General features: G+C 37.0%; 1 protein-coding gene across 1 annotated transcript in view; it reads left to right on the top strand.

The window, feature by feature from the left end:
- Nucleotides 1-20,000, top strand: part of LOC136836270 (nephrin-like) — a 524,495-nt gene that overhangs the window by 334,224 nt on the left and 170,271 nt on the right. The window contains 3 exon segments of the mRNA XM_067100298.1: nucleotides 13,459-13,629; nucleotides 17,617-17,771; nucleotides 17,773-17,905. Coding sequence (XP_066956399.1) covers nucleotides 13,459-13,629; nucleotides 17,617-17,771; nucleotides 17,773-17,905 — 459 coding nt within the window.

Genomic DNA, 20,000 nt, shown 5'->3' with positions numbered 1-20,000 from the left:
GTGGAAGTTTTCAAAATAAAAACTATAGTGATTTAATTTTCTGTTTTTACACTATAATGTATTCTTGACATATATTAGAGGTAAATGAAGGAGAAATTGCTCTTCTTGAAGTTAGCATTTCATAAAATGGTGGAAAAGTATAAAGAATTTATAAGGGATCTGTTGGTTTTCATTTTTACGAAAGACATTCAGCGTTTATGCGCTTCCATTATAAAGTTGTTTTTGAATGTGACTCATTATCACATACCCATTAAATTTCTCCCGCAATTAGGCTGTGATCCATAACTGATTTTAGACTTACTTTCTTTGACCACCGAGCAGCGAAGTGTTCCTATGAATTCAACAGTGGCTATATGCCGTTTCCTAAACCTGACCACTTGAATTGCTTGCATGTAATGCCACTGAAGTAGGTATTGGTTTACTTTCTTTGACCACCGGCTTATGTTACTGAGCAGCGTAGTGTTCCTCTGAATTCAACAGTGGCTATATGCCGTTTCCTAAACCTGACCATTTGAATTGCTTGCACGTAATGCCACTGAAATAGGTATTGGTAGATTATAGATTATACTTCACATTTGACGCTGATTGGTCGACTCTCAAGCTCAGTGTCTCAACTGTGCCAGCTTTAACCAACGTTATTTGTCTTCTCTACTTCTCAGAAATGTATCACCACAGCAGCAGCTGAGGTGCCTGAAGGAAAAGCTTTCTTTCTCGTGCCAGGAGAGATACAAGCGTGGAATTGTTACCCCTTGTATGCAAAATATTTAACGATGTTTTCGTGAAAATTTTGCATTTACAACTCGAGAATTCCATTTGTCCTGAAGGTATTATTGATTAAAAGAGCTAAGAATATTTAGATGAATCTGTGTGGGATTGACGTCAAGTTCTATTTTTTCCAGAGGAAACGACTTGGAATTTAGTTGTTTGAAGGGGGTCAGGAGAGATGTAAAACTTTTTAACTTTTTTTTCAGTGGAGTTGAGGAAAAAAAACTTTGGTGGAATAAGGAGGTGGAGACTCAGAATCAAAGTAGAAATACCGGATACAAGTGGAATGGAAAAGTATTCCGAATGGCAGAAAAAAAGCAGTTTTAATTTGACATGCATAACCTGTAGTATTGTGACAGTATTGAAATTACATTCAGAAGGCCTAAACAGGATAAAAGAAAAAATATATATACCCGAATACGACATAGAAATGTAGAGGAGATTAATTCAGAAAGATTAATGCTGTTGATTCGCGACTCCTCCTCCTCCTCCCCGTGTTTTAAAAACCGATGCTCGATTCCCGAACCTTCATTTTATTACGTTAGTCCGAATAGCAGTACTACAGCGTTCCAGCTCCAGGATTCCCAGAATAACGCTGGAGAGGAGACGGCCATAACAAAGATATAGAAATATCAGCGAGAGGTCGCGCTCCAGTAATTCAGACTTCAGGGGAATAGAAATTGAAATTGACGGGAGGAATTCATTTGGCATCATATGGCACGCATTTTAGAAAGCAAGGTCCATTCCTGTATTCTTTTCCTCCCCGGATGCAATATCACAGTAACACCTACCGGTATCCCCCCCACCCCCCATTCCCGTGGCTCTACTCATCTGCCTCCATTCCCCGGCCTCCCTTCCCCACCCTATCCCTCACCCCTCCAGTTCAGGAATTTCGGGAAATGTATTTTAAGTCCAGTAAGCATCGGTGATAGCAATTAGCCATGGATGAGTTCTGGGATATTGTTATACACGCTTGATGCTTAATAATATAATTACAGTAACATTTTTTTTAATATTCTGCGGCTCGCTTGGAATTCCCCTTTTGGAAACGGTTCCAGTTTAATTCTCTTTCACCATCTTCTCACTTGCATTCTCTCTCTCTCTCTCTCTCTCTCTCTCTCTCTCTCTCTGCCGAAATCGACTATTATTTGGAGTTACGTTCTATGTAGAACTGAAACCATAAGCGAACAGTTAAGGTGGGCATATGGCGATTACGCGTTTCCGGAGATATAGTTATTAGGTTTTGTAGAACATATACAGCATGCCATTGTCGTGCTTAAGAAGTGTTCCAGGAATGATGTTATGACTGTATTCGAGTTTAGTTTAATCGCACCGAAAGGTGATTTTGCCTGGCATATTTCAAGTTTGGCATCACTGCGCTCTTACGTCATTTACTTTATTTATTTATTTATTTTATTAATCTTTTTTGGAAAATATTAGTTGTATTCTGGCATATTCACTGGAGTGCTATTTTCTTTATTCTGAAATACTTCCTGTTTTCCTAGCAAAGGAAAACAGCCCCAAGGGTTCTGCGGAAAGTACTAACGAGCCCGAAGGACAATACGCCGAGTATTTGTGCTTCTCTGCTGACGTCTAGCAAAACGATGGCGATTACGTTTTTCGTGGACTGTGAAACTTAAAAGCGTCTGTGTGTTCAAGAGTACGTATTCAGAGGCTGCCGTATCTCATTGTTAGACCAGTGGGATCTCGTTTGCAAGAAAATGTATGGAGTAAGAACCTTATTCCCTGAGACTTTGAGGAGCTGTAACGTTTTATTCTTTTTTTTTTTCTGTTCTTCCGGCACCGCCCCTTCCTCCGTAAAAGGGAAATAGTTGTTGCATGTATGTATGTGTATTATATATAAATAATATATATAAATTTATATATAAAATATATGTATATATATGCATTATATATAAATAATATATATAAATTATATGTGTGTATATATGTATAATTATAAATAAAATAAAAATAAAAATGTAGAAGTAAATAAAGATAAAAATATAGATATAAATAAAATAAAAATAAAGATACAGATATAAATAAAAATAAAAATAATAATAAAAATATAGATGCAAATCAAATTAATAACAAAAATAAAAATACAGATCAAAGTAATTCCGGGCAAGATATATCCCAGGCCATGCCACAGACGATCCGAGACGAGCCCAAGAGGTTTAAAAGTGAGGGCGTCGCGTTTTTCTGCCGCCTGGAGGCCGCACCGAGCGAGAAAACCCAGAACCAGAGACGAGGCGTCCTTTACCCCTTCGGTGCAGGCGGGAGGCCGAGTTTTCCACGGGGTCTTTTTCTCCGCTCGGTTTTCCTGAGAGAGCTGTCGGCGACCGGGACGTTTATGTCGTTTCCGGACGTTTATGGAGAGCCGGACATTTATTGGGTGCTAGAAACTCATTGCTTTCCGGTTTGTTTATTCGTCAGGCGTTATTTACATCAGTTATTCGAGCAGTGTGATTTTGCCTTTGTATTTACGGCTGCTTGTGTGCTTGCGGGCGGCCGGGGGCGTTTGCGTATATTTGCACGAGTCTCCATGTTTGTGTGCGCGTGTTTTTAAAGAAAAAAACACCGCCTGAATGACTTTGCATGGAAGTCTGTCTGGGTAATGCCTTTTGCATGGGATCGCTCTGCGATTTTCACGGGTTTTGTCCCGCTGTGATCCACTGGAGCTCCTCGCCCTCCCCTTTTTTTCATGTCTTGGGTTAAAGGTGTGTTTCATAGAACTTCTATGTCCCCGGGTGCTGTATGCATAAATGCTTGCTTTGCACTATTCCAAGTTTTCAGTCGTATTCAAGAATAATTCATTCGTAGACTCCTGCGAGAATCTAGATGAGGCAGTGAAATAATTGTCTTGGGAAATTATCAATAATAATAATAATAATCATCATCATCATCATCTCTTGCTACTAATTCACACGTTGAATATTATTGATTTTATGTGTGTGAAACACTCATTTTCAAAAATACATAAGATTAATTATGGAAAACGCTTTTCATTTTTTGTACCACGTTACCAACGGATATTAGTTAGGGTATTGCCGTGAGAATTTCTGGCATTATGTTTATCGTAAGAAGATTAGGATTTCGAGAAACAAACATAAAAATACTTCTCGCTAAACCGTCTCATCTTGCACGGATGTTGCTTGCAAAGATGTCGCATGCTTTGACAAAGCACATTGAATGGATATACATGTTGCGTTCACTCCCTCCTTTTCCCTTCTCTTTCCTGGAGAGAGAGAGAGAGAGAGAGAGAGAGAGAGAGAGAGAGAGAGAGAGAGAGAGAGAGAGAGAGAGAGAGAGAACCCTATCTTATGAATATTTTATGATTGTGGATTTTAAGGAAATGTGCTCATACCTTCCCCCCATCTTCCGGGATGGGGAAAGAACTCTGGTCAATTCAATTGTGAACTGAATACGAGAGAGAGAGAGAGAGAGAGAGAGAGAGAGAGAGAGAGAGAGAGAGAGAGAGAGAGATAAATCCATCAACTAAATGCATCAACTTTGTACCGTTGGTTTTAAAATTGTCTAAATTACCCTGCTAAATATAATTCTTAAATGTATCCATACATTTTTATTTTGTGTGTAACTACGATAGTGTACCAATATTGGATTTGCAGGTTTAAATTTGCCGTCGTCCATGCCGAGGTAAGGCCCGGTGTGGCCGCTGGCTACTTAATGAATATGTTGAAAGAAGCTGCCCTCCGTTCGAGGCGTTACGAAACGTCTCTTACGTTATGGGCATACTCGTTATTATAAGACTCAATATTCATCACTCACAAGCGCTTGAAAAACGGTATTTTATTGATGAAACCGAAATTCCTGTTAAAACTGCGAAGCAGAAGTTCGCTAAGAACTTTCTTCCTTTACTTCTGCCCCCCTGTTTACCCGAAGTTACGCCGTGTTATTGTTATTTGGCGATCTGGCTGAGAATCGGTGTTTGTTTGTCCACGGGAACTCCCGAAACTTTGCGATCGCGCAAGCTCGCTCTCGGGAAACAAACACCGGCGTCTTATAATTTCATGTCTTGGTTATGTATGTATACAAATGGTAAGAATGGATATCTGTGTAATTCCTGTTTTATTTCTCAGTGCACTCGGATTAAGGTACGTGTGTGTGTGTGCGCGCGTGTGTGTGTGTGTGTGTGTGTGTGTGTGTGTGTGTGTGTATGTATATGTGTGTGTGTGTGTGTGTGTGTGTGTGTATATATATATATATATATATATATATATATATATATATATATATATATATATACACTCATATATATATTATATATATAAATATATATATATATATATATATATATATATATATATATATATATATATATATATATATATACATATACACACACACATACATATATATATGAGTGAGCGTGTATTTATTTCCACGCAGAGTTGCGGGATGATTTTTCCCGGGCATGTGAACTGCCCCATTTTTGAGGGATGTGCGCATTTACACGGTCTGATTGGCTTTATCGTGAAACTATGTGGCGGTGCCCACATCACTTATATTTATTACGCAACTATGTGCGTTCGATATAAATCGAAATATATTATAATTTTACGCCATGCTTTTGTACCGCGTCGCACTATTTATGGTTAGACGTTTAGCGCCGTTATATAATTTTGGTTGGTCATTATTTTCGGGGAGTTCGGCGGGCTGTTTCCAATACTGGTGGGCGTTCGGTGGTCCTTCCGCTGTTGGTTGTTGTTTTGGGGAGTCGTTCTTTTCGTATTTTACTGAAAGGAGATAAAACTGGCGGGGGGCTTTCTTGTGCCCTGAGGTTATTCAAAAACACACTTGAAAAGGGGCAAGTGTGCTGTGAAATTTATTTTTCGAAAAATCGAGTGACTGAAATATTACAATTAAATGCTGTCTATTTCAAACTCGCTTCTTAGTCTTGTGTTTAACTCAGAGTTCAGGTTCTTGAAGTATTACAATTAAATGCTGTACATTTCAGACTCGCTTCTACACTTGTGTTTAACTCAGATTTCAGGTTCTGATGAGATGGGGCAAGTTGCAGAAATGTAAAGAGAAAGACTGTATTAACAGCTTGTCAGCCCCTGTGCAAAAATGTAATTAATAAGTATTTCGCATTTTCAGGATGTCAATACGTGCGCCCATGCTGTACACGTGCATGGACACGTTAAATACATTTGTCCATATTCGCGCGTGAGCACTTGTTTCAAGCACCTGAAAGTGATGAGATCGGTATGTTTCGAGAGATAGAACCGCATTTTATGAGTTTGTGAACTTATTGGCGTGAATTAAATTGTTGCGCGCTTCCCCCGGCGAAATTGAAAATACAGGCGCAGGAGTGATTAGGCACCTGACATTGATTTATCGCGCGCATGCGTAGTCAGGGTTTGGCTTTATTGCTGTGGGTTAAGGCCCTGTCCATGAGTATATCGCTAACTTTGGGTGCATGTGGTTTATATGCACGTGCAATTCGATTAAACTCTCGCTTACATTTTCCAAAAAAAGGGACGATTGGGTGTCACATTTTCTTAAATACTCCGAGTACACAGTCATGCGCACCTTAGCGAATGCTTTGCGAAACGACCACAGCCATGATAACAGTTATAACCACGGTTATCGTGGAATCGCTCTTTGGCATTGTGGGGCCATGGAAACAAATCGAGTCTGTCAGTTGGGTCGAATTTTTGCTAACTATATCTGTGGTTTGCGTTATGGGTTTTCCTGCTCCCATTATCTCCCCCATATGACCTGTTATTCCAGGTTTTGTTGTTGAATATTATCACATTTAGCTGCACTGTTTCTCTCGTGGTTTCGTCGATTCGCTTACTACCAGCAATTATCGGGAATAGTTTTGCCCCCAAATTGTTATCATTAACTTGGGGGAAATAAGCAAGATTCACGGGGAAATGTTCTGCATTCACACTACACCTTTCATCTTTACTCTGTATTGTTAATCATTACTGTTACTAGTAATCTTTACTCTATAGTGATAATTATTGGTACTGGTAGTCTTTACTCTATAGTGTTGATTACTATTGTTACTGGTAATCTTTACTCTATAGTGATAATTATTGATACTGGTAATCTTTATTCTGCAGTGTTAATTATTATTGTTACCAGTAATCTTTACTATATAGTGTTGATTATTGGTACTAGTAATCTTTACTCTGTAGTGTTAATTATTGGTACTGGTAATCTTTACTCTACAGTGTTAATTGTTGGAACTGGTAATCTATAGTGTTAATTATTGCTACTGGTAATCTTTATAGTGTTGATTATTGGTAGCCTACTAGTAATCTTTACTCTGTAGTGTTAATTATTATTGTTACGGGTAACATTTACTCTGTATTGTTAATAGTAATTTTTACTCTTCTGTGTTAATTATTATTGTTACTGGTGTAACCATGCAATAAAAAATGACTAATTTAAGGAAGGGTTGAGACGGCAGCAGGAAACTAAGGGACATTTTACTGCTGGGAAAAACCCCAATTAAGTTGCTGAAAGGGGATGCTCGGGCATCTGCAGACATTTGCGTATTTATATATTAATTGATATATTTTTATTTACTGTATATTTATATATGGGCAGATGGTGACAACGGCTGGCCCGGAGCTGGAAGGCGTCAAGTTTCATGTTGAGTTCATTGCCCTTAGATCACCGTTTTGAGGTATCATTCATTACCACAAGGCGAAATTACAACTCTTGATAGGAATAGTATAGAAGTTTAACTTCAGGTATCTGTCACAAGTGTTTGTTTTTTCGCCGAGGGAAGCATGCATCTACATTGGACTTTAAAACTGAAATAGAAAACTGACAGCGAGATATAATTACGGAAATATGCAGATTCCATTTACGGTTCACTGAAGATCGGTTTTTTTTTAGTCGAAAAAAAAAAATAAAAAACTGAAATGTCATTACCGGTGGCGTGAAGCGTTCCATGGTATTCTCATGGCCATTAAGTTCGTTTCAGTAATGTATGCTGCCGATTGTCCGGCACGTTAATTATTAATACATGATATGACTCCTGAAATTATTGAAAAAAATTTTTCATTAGGTGATTGTTGCGTCAAATCAATTAGGCTTAAATAAAAAAAAAAAAACTCTCTCGTAATATTTGATGCGCTCCAAAAATAATAATAATAATTTCGGTTTTCATTAGTTGCGTAACGTGAATGAAACAAGGTGAAATTCAACCCCGCCCCCGTTCAACCCGGCCATTATTGATAATGTGTATTTAATGTAAATGTTAAAGAGACGTTCTCAACATTTAGCCACATACAGAAGGTTACGTAAAGTAATATGTTGTATGCTGTCAGGTGTTCACATAATATAAATAAATGCTTCGAAATAAATGAGCTCTGCGTATATGAATGTTTTCATGTTTCAAAGGTTGTAACAGTGAGGTAATTCATCTCTTTCCAAAATGTGTGTGTATGTATGTATGTATGTATGTGTGTATGTATGTATGTATATATATATATGTATATATATATATATATATATATATATATATATATATATACACACAGTTATTACATATATATATATATATATATATATATATATATATATATCTGCTATCTATATATTATCATTTGGGTTCATAAACTGTATAAGTGTGTATGTCTGTATGTATGTATATATTTATAAAAGTGTGTATATGTATATATATATATATATATATATATATATATATATATATATATATATATATATATGTGTGTGTGTGTGTGTGTGTGTGTGTGTGTGTGTGTGTGTGTGTGTGTATAGAATCCTACTGGTCACTTTTTTTATCAGACATATGTAATTTAATATTCACAATGCCCCCTTAACTTCTCGAATTCTTCGCGCTTTTTTGGATACGCTTGTCACTACAAAGCCATAAGATCCCACGTGCAAGAAATATAATGATATTATGATGCCTGGTAGCGGAAAACGAACCCGGGTCCCATAATCACAACGGGTTCAGGTCGGCGACGTGATCCCGTTGTGATTATGGGACCGGGTTCGTTTCCGCTACCAGGCATCATAATATCTTCATATTTCTTGCACTTGAATCTTAAGGCTTTGTAATTGACAGAGCATATTCAAAAAACTCGAAGAATCTGAGTAGCTAAGGGGGCATTGTATATTACAATTACATATATGTATATATATATAGATATATTATACTCAAAATATGGATATCTTAGAAGAACTCTCAGCAAGTTTCTAGGGAATTAAGGAAAAAACAGCATTATCAAAATGTGGTAGAACATTGCTCTTATGGGCACCATTGAGTTACCTCTCACAGTACAGCTTCTTAAACTTCATTTTCAAAATTTCTTGATTTTCTAATCGTGTGGCCTCTCGCCTATGACCAAAGGTTATGAATGCCCTTCTAATTCGTGTACCAAAGCAAACGGGTATTATGTGGCATCAGCTGTGAGTTATTTAGCATAAAAACAAAAAATGGTCGGTAAACTACACCTTATTTTTGAAAATATTTATTACAGCGTAGGGTTTAACCAGCGTCCAACCCTCATACATTTATTTTCGTATATTTATTACCAAGACTTGTTTTGGGGAATATTTTAGAGTTACGCCAGTACAAATGTGCCCGCGCGATTTGTGGATTTATTAGATTACGGAGAACACATGCATCGTACACATTTCATTCCTGGGGCCGTGGGACGTTCTGCCCTTGCTAAAAAAAAAAAAAAAAAAAAAAGTAAAAAAAAAAAAATTCCAAGTAAAATCAAAATAAATGACGTAATTTTGGCTTTGAAAGTCACTAGAATGGCAGAATTTTTATTTTCGTGTCCAGAAATATGAAACGCATTCCGTAATGCCTACGTGCTTTTTTGGACTGTTGTTTACGCTAAAAAAAAAAAAAAAAAGAATGGATGTCAATCCATACATATCTTTTCATCCCAGACTGGTTCCGGGATAACGAACGTTTAAGAAATAAGTTTAAGAAATAATTTTTCATTCCCGAGGGTCGTATGCTACGATACATTCAAGTTAAAGTATTTAGTGTCGTAATTAGTGAATACAGCACAGGAGCATCTCTTACGGTTTAAGAAATAGCTGAACGAATGATCATGGGTCTCACTGCAACTTAAATGCATTGTGATGTTTCATTTTTTTGTCAAAGCGAAACGAAGGAAGTTAAAGATTGGAATGCCGAGACACTCGCGCGCATATGTGCTCAACACGGCAAAAATCATGTAAGAAATCTTTGCGTCCTTATTTAGTTTTATCCTCTCACGTGATGCTGCAGCATTAACCCTTTCAATACTTTATTGTTTTTCTCTCCCACAGATTTCTTGAATACGTGTATTGCATCATTGTGAGCTTAAATTGTACATGTATTTAAAAATTAAATAAAAAACGTTGATTAAACAATATCAGAGAGAGAGAGAGAGAGAGAGAGAGAGAGAGAGAGAGAATGTGTGCCAATGTTGGAGAGGTAACAATTGCTAGGGCTTAGTTCTCCATGTTGCTTGCTAGGGCCAAGTTCTTCGTGTTGCTTGCTAGTGCCTAGTTCTTCATTTTGTTCTGACGGAAGTAGATTTATTTTAAACTTGAAATACGAGACTTCCCGTCTTCGTCCGCTGGGCAACTTTTTTTGTCTTTTCTGTAGCAGGGCTATTGTATTAATTTTTCTCTTTCTTGATTGCAAAAGAGATTCGAATTTTTTTTCAAGTTGTCATGGCATGCGATAAGGAAAGGTTACTATTGTGGTGTTGTATGTGTCTAATTGACTTACAGTATTTTTGCCTCCTCTCTCTCTCTCTCTCTCTCTCTCTCTATATATATATATATATATATATGTATGTGTGTGTGTGTGTGTTTGTGTGTGTATGTGTATGTGTGTGTGTGTAATTCAGCAGTAATATTATGAAATTGAAGTAATTATTGGTTTGTGTAAGACAACCTACCTGAAACCTGTTTGAATTATGTACTGTATATAGATATATAGTTATCACACACACACACACATTATATATATATATATATATATATATATATATATATTATATATGTGTATGTGTGTATAAGTGTTACTTAACTGCTTTGCACTTAGGGTTGGTGGCTTCAATGTGTGTTAATATTCAGTTTCTAGGCCATTCTTTTGGTATGAGTTTGCAAACCACATTCCTTTTTACACCTGGCTGGACCCAATACAGTCGACAAACGACCAGGTACCTAATTCAATGTTTACATCATGAAAGGCACAGTAATTTCACCAAGAAACGGCCTAAGTCTTTTCTCCCTCCGCGGATTGATCTCGGTCTCTCGCATATCGGTAATTGCTATCTTCACGCAGCTTGCCAGTAACCTGCATCTGTAACCGCAGATTTACTCTCTCTTCTTCACCTAGTGCATAATTCTCTTTCCTTCAATTCTATCGACCTGTAACTCAATGCATCGATTCCCCACCATCCCGCAACCTAGTAATGATAGATCGACAGAGGAATGTAACTATACACTGATGCTCCCTTTCCCTGTACACACACATGACCGTACACACACACACACACACACACGGTAGCTTTATCACCTTGCCCCCTCCCCTTCCCTTCCCCTCCCTCCCCTCCCCTCCCCTTCCCTTCCCATCCCACCCCAAAGAACGTTTCGGTATACGCATTAAACGGCTCCTCCAGGAATGAAGGAACCACCGTAATTTTCTTCGCGGGAATCCTTATATAGGATCGGCATCGGCATTCTGGCACAGGGGGACGGGGGAGGGGGGGGGAATCCTTGCCCGAGCTAGATTAATTCTGAAGCCAAAAAAAAAAAAAGAAAAAGAGGAAAAAAGATCAGAAAAGAAATAAAAGAATAACGAAATGCGTACGTGCGAGTGCCAGAAATAAAAAAAAAAAAGGTCGGATGAAAGGCAGATGAAAGAAAGGACGGAATGAAATAGTAGAACTGAGGAATGAAAGGGAGAAGAAGAAGTGCGAACAAAAGGAATGAATTAGAATGAAAGGAATAGAAGTTTTGTGGAGGTTGTGGTAGAAATAGAATGCAGTGGATAGAATACGGAGATAACCTCGTATCAACAGGGTAAAGCATAATGTCTGATAAAGAGATAACTCAAAATAACAGAGTAAAGCATAATGTCTTCTCTTCTCTCTTCTCTCTCTTCCACTTTTGACATAATCATGGGAGCATCCTGGGCACGGCAGAGTTAGGTAATGAACCTTATCTAAATACAGGAAGTTTCTTCTCTCTCTCTCTCTCTCTCTCTCTGAGATTCATCTCATGACCTTTCCAGCAGCGCCAGGAGAGAAATTTATTTATGTTAGTTTTTAATCTGGGAGTTTTTCCTTATGATTTCCACGCGTGATATTTATGTCTGTGCATCCGCCCTGTCTGTTAATCTATCAGTCTGTTGGTGTTTTTGCGAAAAACATTTTTGATTTAACAAGGATGCCTTCAGAGGAGAGCATGACAGCAGTCACGGTCAAGTTTATCCAGTAACAACTGAGAAACGAGTCACTATGTGTGTGTGTGTGTTTGTATATATATATATATATATATATATATATATATATATATATATATATATATATATATATATATTGTTCATATTATTTGGTACTTGAAGGAGATTAGGTCTTCAAAAGCTTGTACTATGTAAATTGAAGAATCTGAATCTAAACCATCCGCTTATTGAAGCCTGAATTGAGTAATATGAATACCTGGAACAGGTATATATATATATATATATATATATATATATATATATATATATATATATGAATATGTATATATATATTATATATATATATATGGTGGTATATATATATATATATATATATATATATATATATATATATGAATATATATATATAATATATATATATATATATACTATATATATATATATATATATATATCCATCTAGTCTCACCACTGGATGTTGAGGCTTTTCACATGTCCTTCAAAAGCGGCCCTTTATATCGTTCTTTGTCTACTAGCATCGAATTCAGTTTGTTGCATCGTAAATCTATCCAATTATTAATACCATATCTTTTGTATCACAGCTAATATCGTCATTTCCCGACAGCATATTTGACAGTCCAGTTGTTTCATTTTAATAAGATGAATAAATTTTGTTTTCCATCAGAGAGCGAACGTAAACTCACCTATTTGCTTCTTACGTAATCTGAATGTGTATTGGCTGTGGGCACCAGCGAAGGAAGTAATTAGTTTATGCAACCATTTTCTAAATTTTAAGTATGTTTTTTAACTGTTTACCCTCTGCGAATTAGTAAGAGGAAAATACCATTCAATTGGTAAGAGTCATTGAATGGAATTTTCCTCTTTCATGGAGCCATTTCGAGTTGCGTAACTAATGGTTTGGCCTTCGAATAGTTGAATGATATGCAGTTTTCTCTTATTAGAATCGGTAGGTCTCTCATTGGCACGATGCTCTGCCCAGCTTTAAACTGTTAAGCTGGTTTCGACAAGCAGTGAGTGGAGGAATTGTATTAACCATACACCTGTTTTCACCTAATTCAACTGTCTTTCTTATTTAAAAATTTATATGTACTGTCTTTCTTATTTAAAAATTTACATGTTCCGTATTTCTTATTTCAAAATTTACATGTACTGCATTTCTTATTCCAAAATTCACATGTACTGCACTTATAGCATAGTTAGGCGGACCACAATTGTTTACATTCAGCTTCTCCTTTCCAGAAACCCGGGAGGACACCCACATGGAGTCGTCGCAGCGACTGCGACACCATCTGGTGTCGAAGGTGAATCTGCGGTTGTCTGCCAATGACGACGAGTCGCACTACGCATGCGTGGCTTACCACCCAGCGCTGAACTCGCCCATGAGGGCGTCCGTCAAGATATCAGTGCAGTGTAAGTGAGATTGCTGTTTTTTTTTTTTTTTTGCTGTTGTTTTGCGTGTGCTGTGTGCAATTTCATCACAGCACCTTTTCCTGGGTGTTCAGGGTTCGTTTTTATTGAGCTGTGGATGATTGTGAAATTCGGTAGGTTATGAGTATTTATAGGTAGTCTGCCCTAAAATGGATGGCTGCAGTACCTGCAAAAATACAGAACTGAGAAAAATGGAAGATACTGCAGTTTTCCCTTGACTTACTACTGATTTTGCAGATACTGCAAATGGAACCCCCAAAATAAAGTATTTAAGAATCATTCTGAAACTGCAGTAACCTGTGTATTAGTGTTTCAAGAGCCCAATAGGTGGCATATCACAATTTCGAAAATTTTGCATTTTTTCAGTTTTCTGTTTGTGTCCACTGTATCATTCATTTTTTGGTACTTGTTAAATTCATATTCTCTCATATAGGTAATATTCATAATGCAAATGTTGATATCGACATGAGATTTATTAAAAAAAAATGTACAGGGGTTTGTTTCAAGACCTTGAATAGCCACAGTACCGTAATTGCTTTGTACTATGTTATATTATTCCAGAAACTCTTTTTAATATCTTGAACAATATGTTCTTTAAAATTGTAGTATGTAGAGCAGCATTTTCATTAAAATTGTAATATCTAGAGCAGCTTTTTCATACAAATTGTAAGTTAACTGGTCCAGGTGCTGTAGCGTTTATTGTGTAGCCTGTTACGCTCCTATCTCCCTAATTGTTGATGTTCTGGAGTTTTCTATCCCCTAATTAGACGTTAGCTTTTCACCCATTATTCTGCTCTGCTGAAATTGTGTTCTGCTAATTTATGAATGCTGATATGTTGCTGCATAACTACGTCTTGTTTCACATTTTTGTTAATAGTATTTACACGACCCACCCAACTTAGGTATAACATTGCTTCAGACTGCTTGCATTGCAGTTACGGTCGTTACAGTGATTGAAAAAATACATTTACACCCAAGATAAGTTATCTGAGGAGATTTGTTTCTGTTATTTAAAAACTACGTTTAGATTCGTTTTATTACTGGAAAACTACGTTCAGGTTTGTTTCATTATTGAAAAACTACGTCCAGGAAAACTACGTGTAGATTTGTTTCATTGTTGAAAAACAACGTTCAGATTTGGTTCATTATTGAAAAACTACGTTCAGGTTTGTTTCATTATTGAAAAACTACGCTCAACTTTGTTTCATTGTTGAAAAACAACGTTCAGGTTTATTTCGTTATTGAAAACTATGTTCAGATTTGTTTCATTATTGAAAAACTACGTTCAGGTTTGTTTCATTATTGAAAAACTACACCAAGATTTGTTTCATTATTACAAAACTACGCCCAGATTTGTTTCATTATTGAAAAACTATGTCCAGATTTATTTCATTATTGAAAAAGTACGTTCAGATTTGTGTCATTATTGAAAAACTACGTCCAGATTTGTTTCATTATTTGAGAACTACGTCCAGATTTGTTTGATTATTTAAAAACTACGCCCAGATTTTTTTCATATTGAAAAACTATGTCCAGATTTATTTCATTATTGAAAAAGTACGTTCAGGCTTTTTCATTATTGAAAAACTACGTCCAGATTTGTTCCATTATTTGAGAACTACGTCCAGATTCGTATCATTATTTAAAAACTACGTCCAGATTTGTTTCACTATTGAAAAACTGCGTTTTATATTACGTACTTAGCTAAATTTACTCTGCATTGTAAACTGTTTAATAATGTTAATTACAGTTGTCACAGTACCTTGCGACAGTTATTACGAATGACAGTTTTTATATAAAAGAAAAAGAAGTCAGTCACAAGAGCGACGTCTCGTCTTATTTTCTCAGAACCCGTGTTCTTTACCCTTAATGCGATTTGTTGTTATTGTTGCCCGGCTGCGAGAGTTAAATTTACTGCTTGATTTACCATTGCGTTTGTTATTTCCCTCCTCCCGTTCGGCGTCTTTTGTAGATTTTCCCCTCAGAAGCTGTAATTGGACCGGGCTATTTATTTGAGATCCAAAGAACCAGTGGATTTAATGTCATACATTAACAAGCGCTCGTAATTAGTTGTTTCGTTTGTAGAGTGACCCCTCTCTCTCTCTCTCTCTCTCTCTCTCTCTCTCTCTCTCTCTCTCTCTCTTGCTGCTGTTGCAAACAGTTGTGCGCAGTTACTTTTCAGTCTCTCTCTCTCTCTCTCTCTCTCTCTCTCTCTCTCTCTCTCTCTCTCGCTGCTGTTGTAAACTGTTGTAATGCAGTTACTTTTCAGCCCTCTCTCTCTCTCTCTCTGCTGTTGAAACAGTTGTACGCAGTTACTCTCTCTCTCAACTCTCTCTCTCTCTCTCTCTCTCTCTCTGCTGTGTAAACAGTTGTACGCAGTTAATTTCAAGCGTCTTTGTAAGACTTTTATAAGTATAAGAAGCTTTTCCATATTTGTCTTATAAAAATGTTTAATATTTGTCCATAGATTTTTGCATGATAGACATATCCAAGGCTTTACTTGAAATTAAATTTTGCTGCCGCCATTTCAGTTGTTAGGTCCGTGTCTAGATCTTGACCCTCCGTCCTTCAGTTGACCTGGTTGTGTATGGGTCACCAGAGGAAGGAAAAAAGGGTAACGAATTTATCAGATATTTTACCCAAAATAGTAACAGTAGAGAAAGATCGTGACACACCTATTACAAACGACCAAGACATCTTAGTGAATTCGTAATTTGCAATGTTGATGAATATGCTATTCACTCAATAGATGTGGCTTCGGAGAAATGACAAAGCAATTGTTGGCAGTAGGATTTCGAAACACAACCCACCCGCCCACCCACACCCACACACACAGCTCCACGTTTCTCTTAAGTAGATCTTCAAGTCTCTCTTTCAAGACCTCTCTCTCTCTCTCTCTCTCTCTCTCTCTCTCTCTCTCTCATCTGAATTATTTACGCTGAAGGAGAAAGTTAATGTCAACTGAATCCACGTCTGTCCTTTACTTTCATCGATCATTCTTGCGTCAGAATAGTCGTGGTTCACAAGGTATTCCTGGAATTTTGCTTGCCTTGTATGATTTTTTTTACCCTTTTTCTTGCTGGTTTTCCATATTTTATAGCAACTTCTTTAACTTCAAGCTCTTAGATATATACACAAAAGCACACATACACTGTAATAACATATATATATATATATATATATATAGGCATATATATATATATATATATATATATTATATAAGTATATATATATATATATAAGTATATATATATATATATATATATATATATATATCCATATATATCTATATCTCTCTCTATATATATATATCTATATATATATATATATATATATATATTATATATATATATATATATATATATTATGTATATGTATACACACATACACACACATATTACATATACCACGCATGGGGAAGTGCCACCAGTTCACCCCATGCGGTGCATTGTAGGCATTACTGAAGGTTCTTTTGCAGAGTCCCTTCGTCCCCTAGCTGCAACCCCTTTCATCCCCGTAGCGGGTAAGGTAGTGCACCTCAAATGGTGCACTGTAGGCATTACTTAGGGGTCTTTGCAGCGTCCCTTCGGCCCCTAGCTGCAACCCCTTTCATTCTTTTTACTGTACCTCCGCTCATATTCTCTTCCATCCGACTTTCCACCCTCTATAACAATTATTGCTTTCCTCCTGTTACACCTTTCAAACCTCCTCACTGTCTATTTCCCTTTCAGCGCTGAATGACCTTATAGGTCCCAGCGCTTGGCCTTTGGCCTGAATTCTATATTCTATTCTATTCCTCTCATTCCATTTACTGCACCTCCGTTGACATTCTCATTCTCCCACCTTACTTTCCACCTCTCCTAACAAGTGATTCTTAGCGCAGCTGCGAGATTTTCAAATTTTCTTCCCGTTACGCCTTTCAAACCTTTTCACCGATGTATAATGAATGCCCTTGTTTCCTACCCGCAGATCCCCCGGGCCCCCCCGTCATCACGGGTTACACCGAGGGCGAGACCATCCGGGCGGGGGAGAAGAGGACCCTCACCTGCAGGTCCCGGGGAGGGAATCCCCTGGGCCAGGTCGTTTGGTACCGGAACAACGAGATCATCGACGCCAGGTAACGGTGACCGCGGCGAGAGCGTCAACGACTATAGTTTCACCGTGAATTCGACGGACAACGGAGCCATCTACACCTGCGAAGTGCGCAACAAACTCACCGATAAGCCGCTGCTGGCCTCCGTCAAGCTCATCGTTCACTGTGAGTTTTTTTTCGTTTTTTTTTTTTTTTTTCTAGTATTTTTGGGTTTTGCTACATTTATTTTTTTTATATATATAGGAAAATGAAAAGCTCATCGTGCACTGTGAGTTTTTTCGGTTTTTTTTTGTTTTTTGTTTTGTTTAGTTTATTATTTTATTTTATATATATATATATATATATATATATATATAGGAAATAATTGTAAGTTATATTGTCTTATATGGGTACGTATATATATATCTGTATATATATATATATTATATACTATATATATATATATATATATATATAAGTATATATATATATATATATATATATATATATATATATATATATATATATATATATATATATATATATATATATATATATATATATATATACTATATATATATATATATATATATATATATATATGTATTGTGTGTGTGTGTGTTTGTGTGTATTGTGTGTGGATGCGCGCGAGTGCCATTTGCATATACAAATTCGCAAATTGAAGCTACATCCCACGGCATTCCACATGTTCGTATAATTTAGGCACTGCACTAGGTCCTGTAGTCGATATTCATGTTAAAGGTCAGATAACCTGGTTTCAACCGATTTCAGGCGCCTGGTTCAAGCCTGTGTATTCAGTCATAGCACTAGACGACTGCGAAATGTTCCCGCAGGACAGTTATTGTAGTTTTGTTATCAGTAGGTAGGCCCTGTATTCTTCTGTAAAAGAAAACTACTGTGCCGGCTTTGTCTGTCCGTCCGCCCTCGTATCTCAAAAACTACTGAGGCCAGAGGAATGGAAATTGGTGTGTTAATCATCCACCCTCTTATCATCAAACATACCAAATAGCAGCCCTGTAGCCTTAATAGTTTTGATTTTATTTAAGGTTAAAGTTAGCCATGATCGTGCATCTAGGAACGATAGAGGACAAGCCACCACCGGGCCGTGGTTAAAGATTCGTGGGCCGCGGCTCATGCAGCATTATGCCGAGACCACCGAAAGGTAGATCTATTTTCGGTGGCCTTGATTAAACGCTGTACAGAGAACTCTACTGCGCCGAAGGATTTTTTACTTGTTTCTTATCAGACGTACTTTTTTGAACGAAGCCTACAAGTAGCATTGAAGTATTAGCAATTACATTCCCTAACCCGTACCCTTAGGGGTAGTTGAGGCTTCAGCGCACCTCACGTGGTGCACTGTAGGCATTACTAAAGGTGATTTGCAGTGTCCCTTCGGCACCTAGCTGCACCGACTTTTTAGCCTTTTACTTTACCTCCGTTCCCGCTTCCTTTCTTCGATCTTGCTGTCCAGCCGCTCCAACACTCGCTCTCGGTGGCGTAAGCACGGTACGGCTTAAAGTGCCTCATGGCTGGGCTTTATATCTAAATTTTCATGAATCAAGTAAATTATTTATTTTCTAATTTGTCTCACACAAGGACGTACTTTATTTTTTAATACCTTTTTTATCTCTTTTTTTTATTACTTTTTTATCTATTTAAATATTTCTTAATTAATTTTTTTCTTTTTTTAATGAACACCATATTCTTTGGAAGCTTGAGCTTCAAGTCAGTGGCCCCTGCGGGCTCGTTCCCTATGAATAGGGTTCATCTCCTTAATAATAATAATAATAATAATAATAATAATAATAATAATAATAATAATTGCCAAATCCAGACCTTTTGTAAGAAGTGTGTGTGTGTGATTTCAGTGTTCAGCACCAAACCGACGGAACTGATAAATGTGTAAACACTGTTTGGTGTCGAGTGAGTTCACGTAATGAAAGCCATATAGACACTGACGCCAAAAATAAAGCTCCCCCCTCCAAAAAAAAAAAAAACGAATAAAGCCCGAAAAAAAACAAGGATACGGAAAATCCTGTACCTAGCATAGTGAAAAAGTTTTTTTTTTTTTATACACACGGATAACATTAGAAGTCGAGAAAAATCTTCGTTTGGAAATTATAGGTGATAAAAGTTCAATTAGATTTCATTGCAGCTGATTTTTCTTTCCAAACCGGGCCACCGTTTGGTGGATTATGGAATAGGAATTACCTTCATTTTTCGGTCGCAATTCTGTGCGTCACATTCTGGAACGGAGGTA

The sequence above is a fragment of the Macrobrachium rosenbergii genome, chromosome 56 (genome assembly GCF_040412425.1).
Source record: "Macrobrachium rosenbergii isolate ZJJX-2024 chromosome 56, ASM4041242v1, whole genome shotgun sequence".
In the NCBI taxonomy this organism is placed as follows: domain Eukaryota; kingdom Metazoa; phylum Arthropoda; class Malacostraca; order Decapoda; family Palaemonidae; genus Macrobrachium; species Macrobrachium rosenbergii.
Note: the sequence above shows the minus strand (reverse complement) of the source record. Positions and strands in the feature narration are given on the sequence as shown.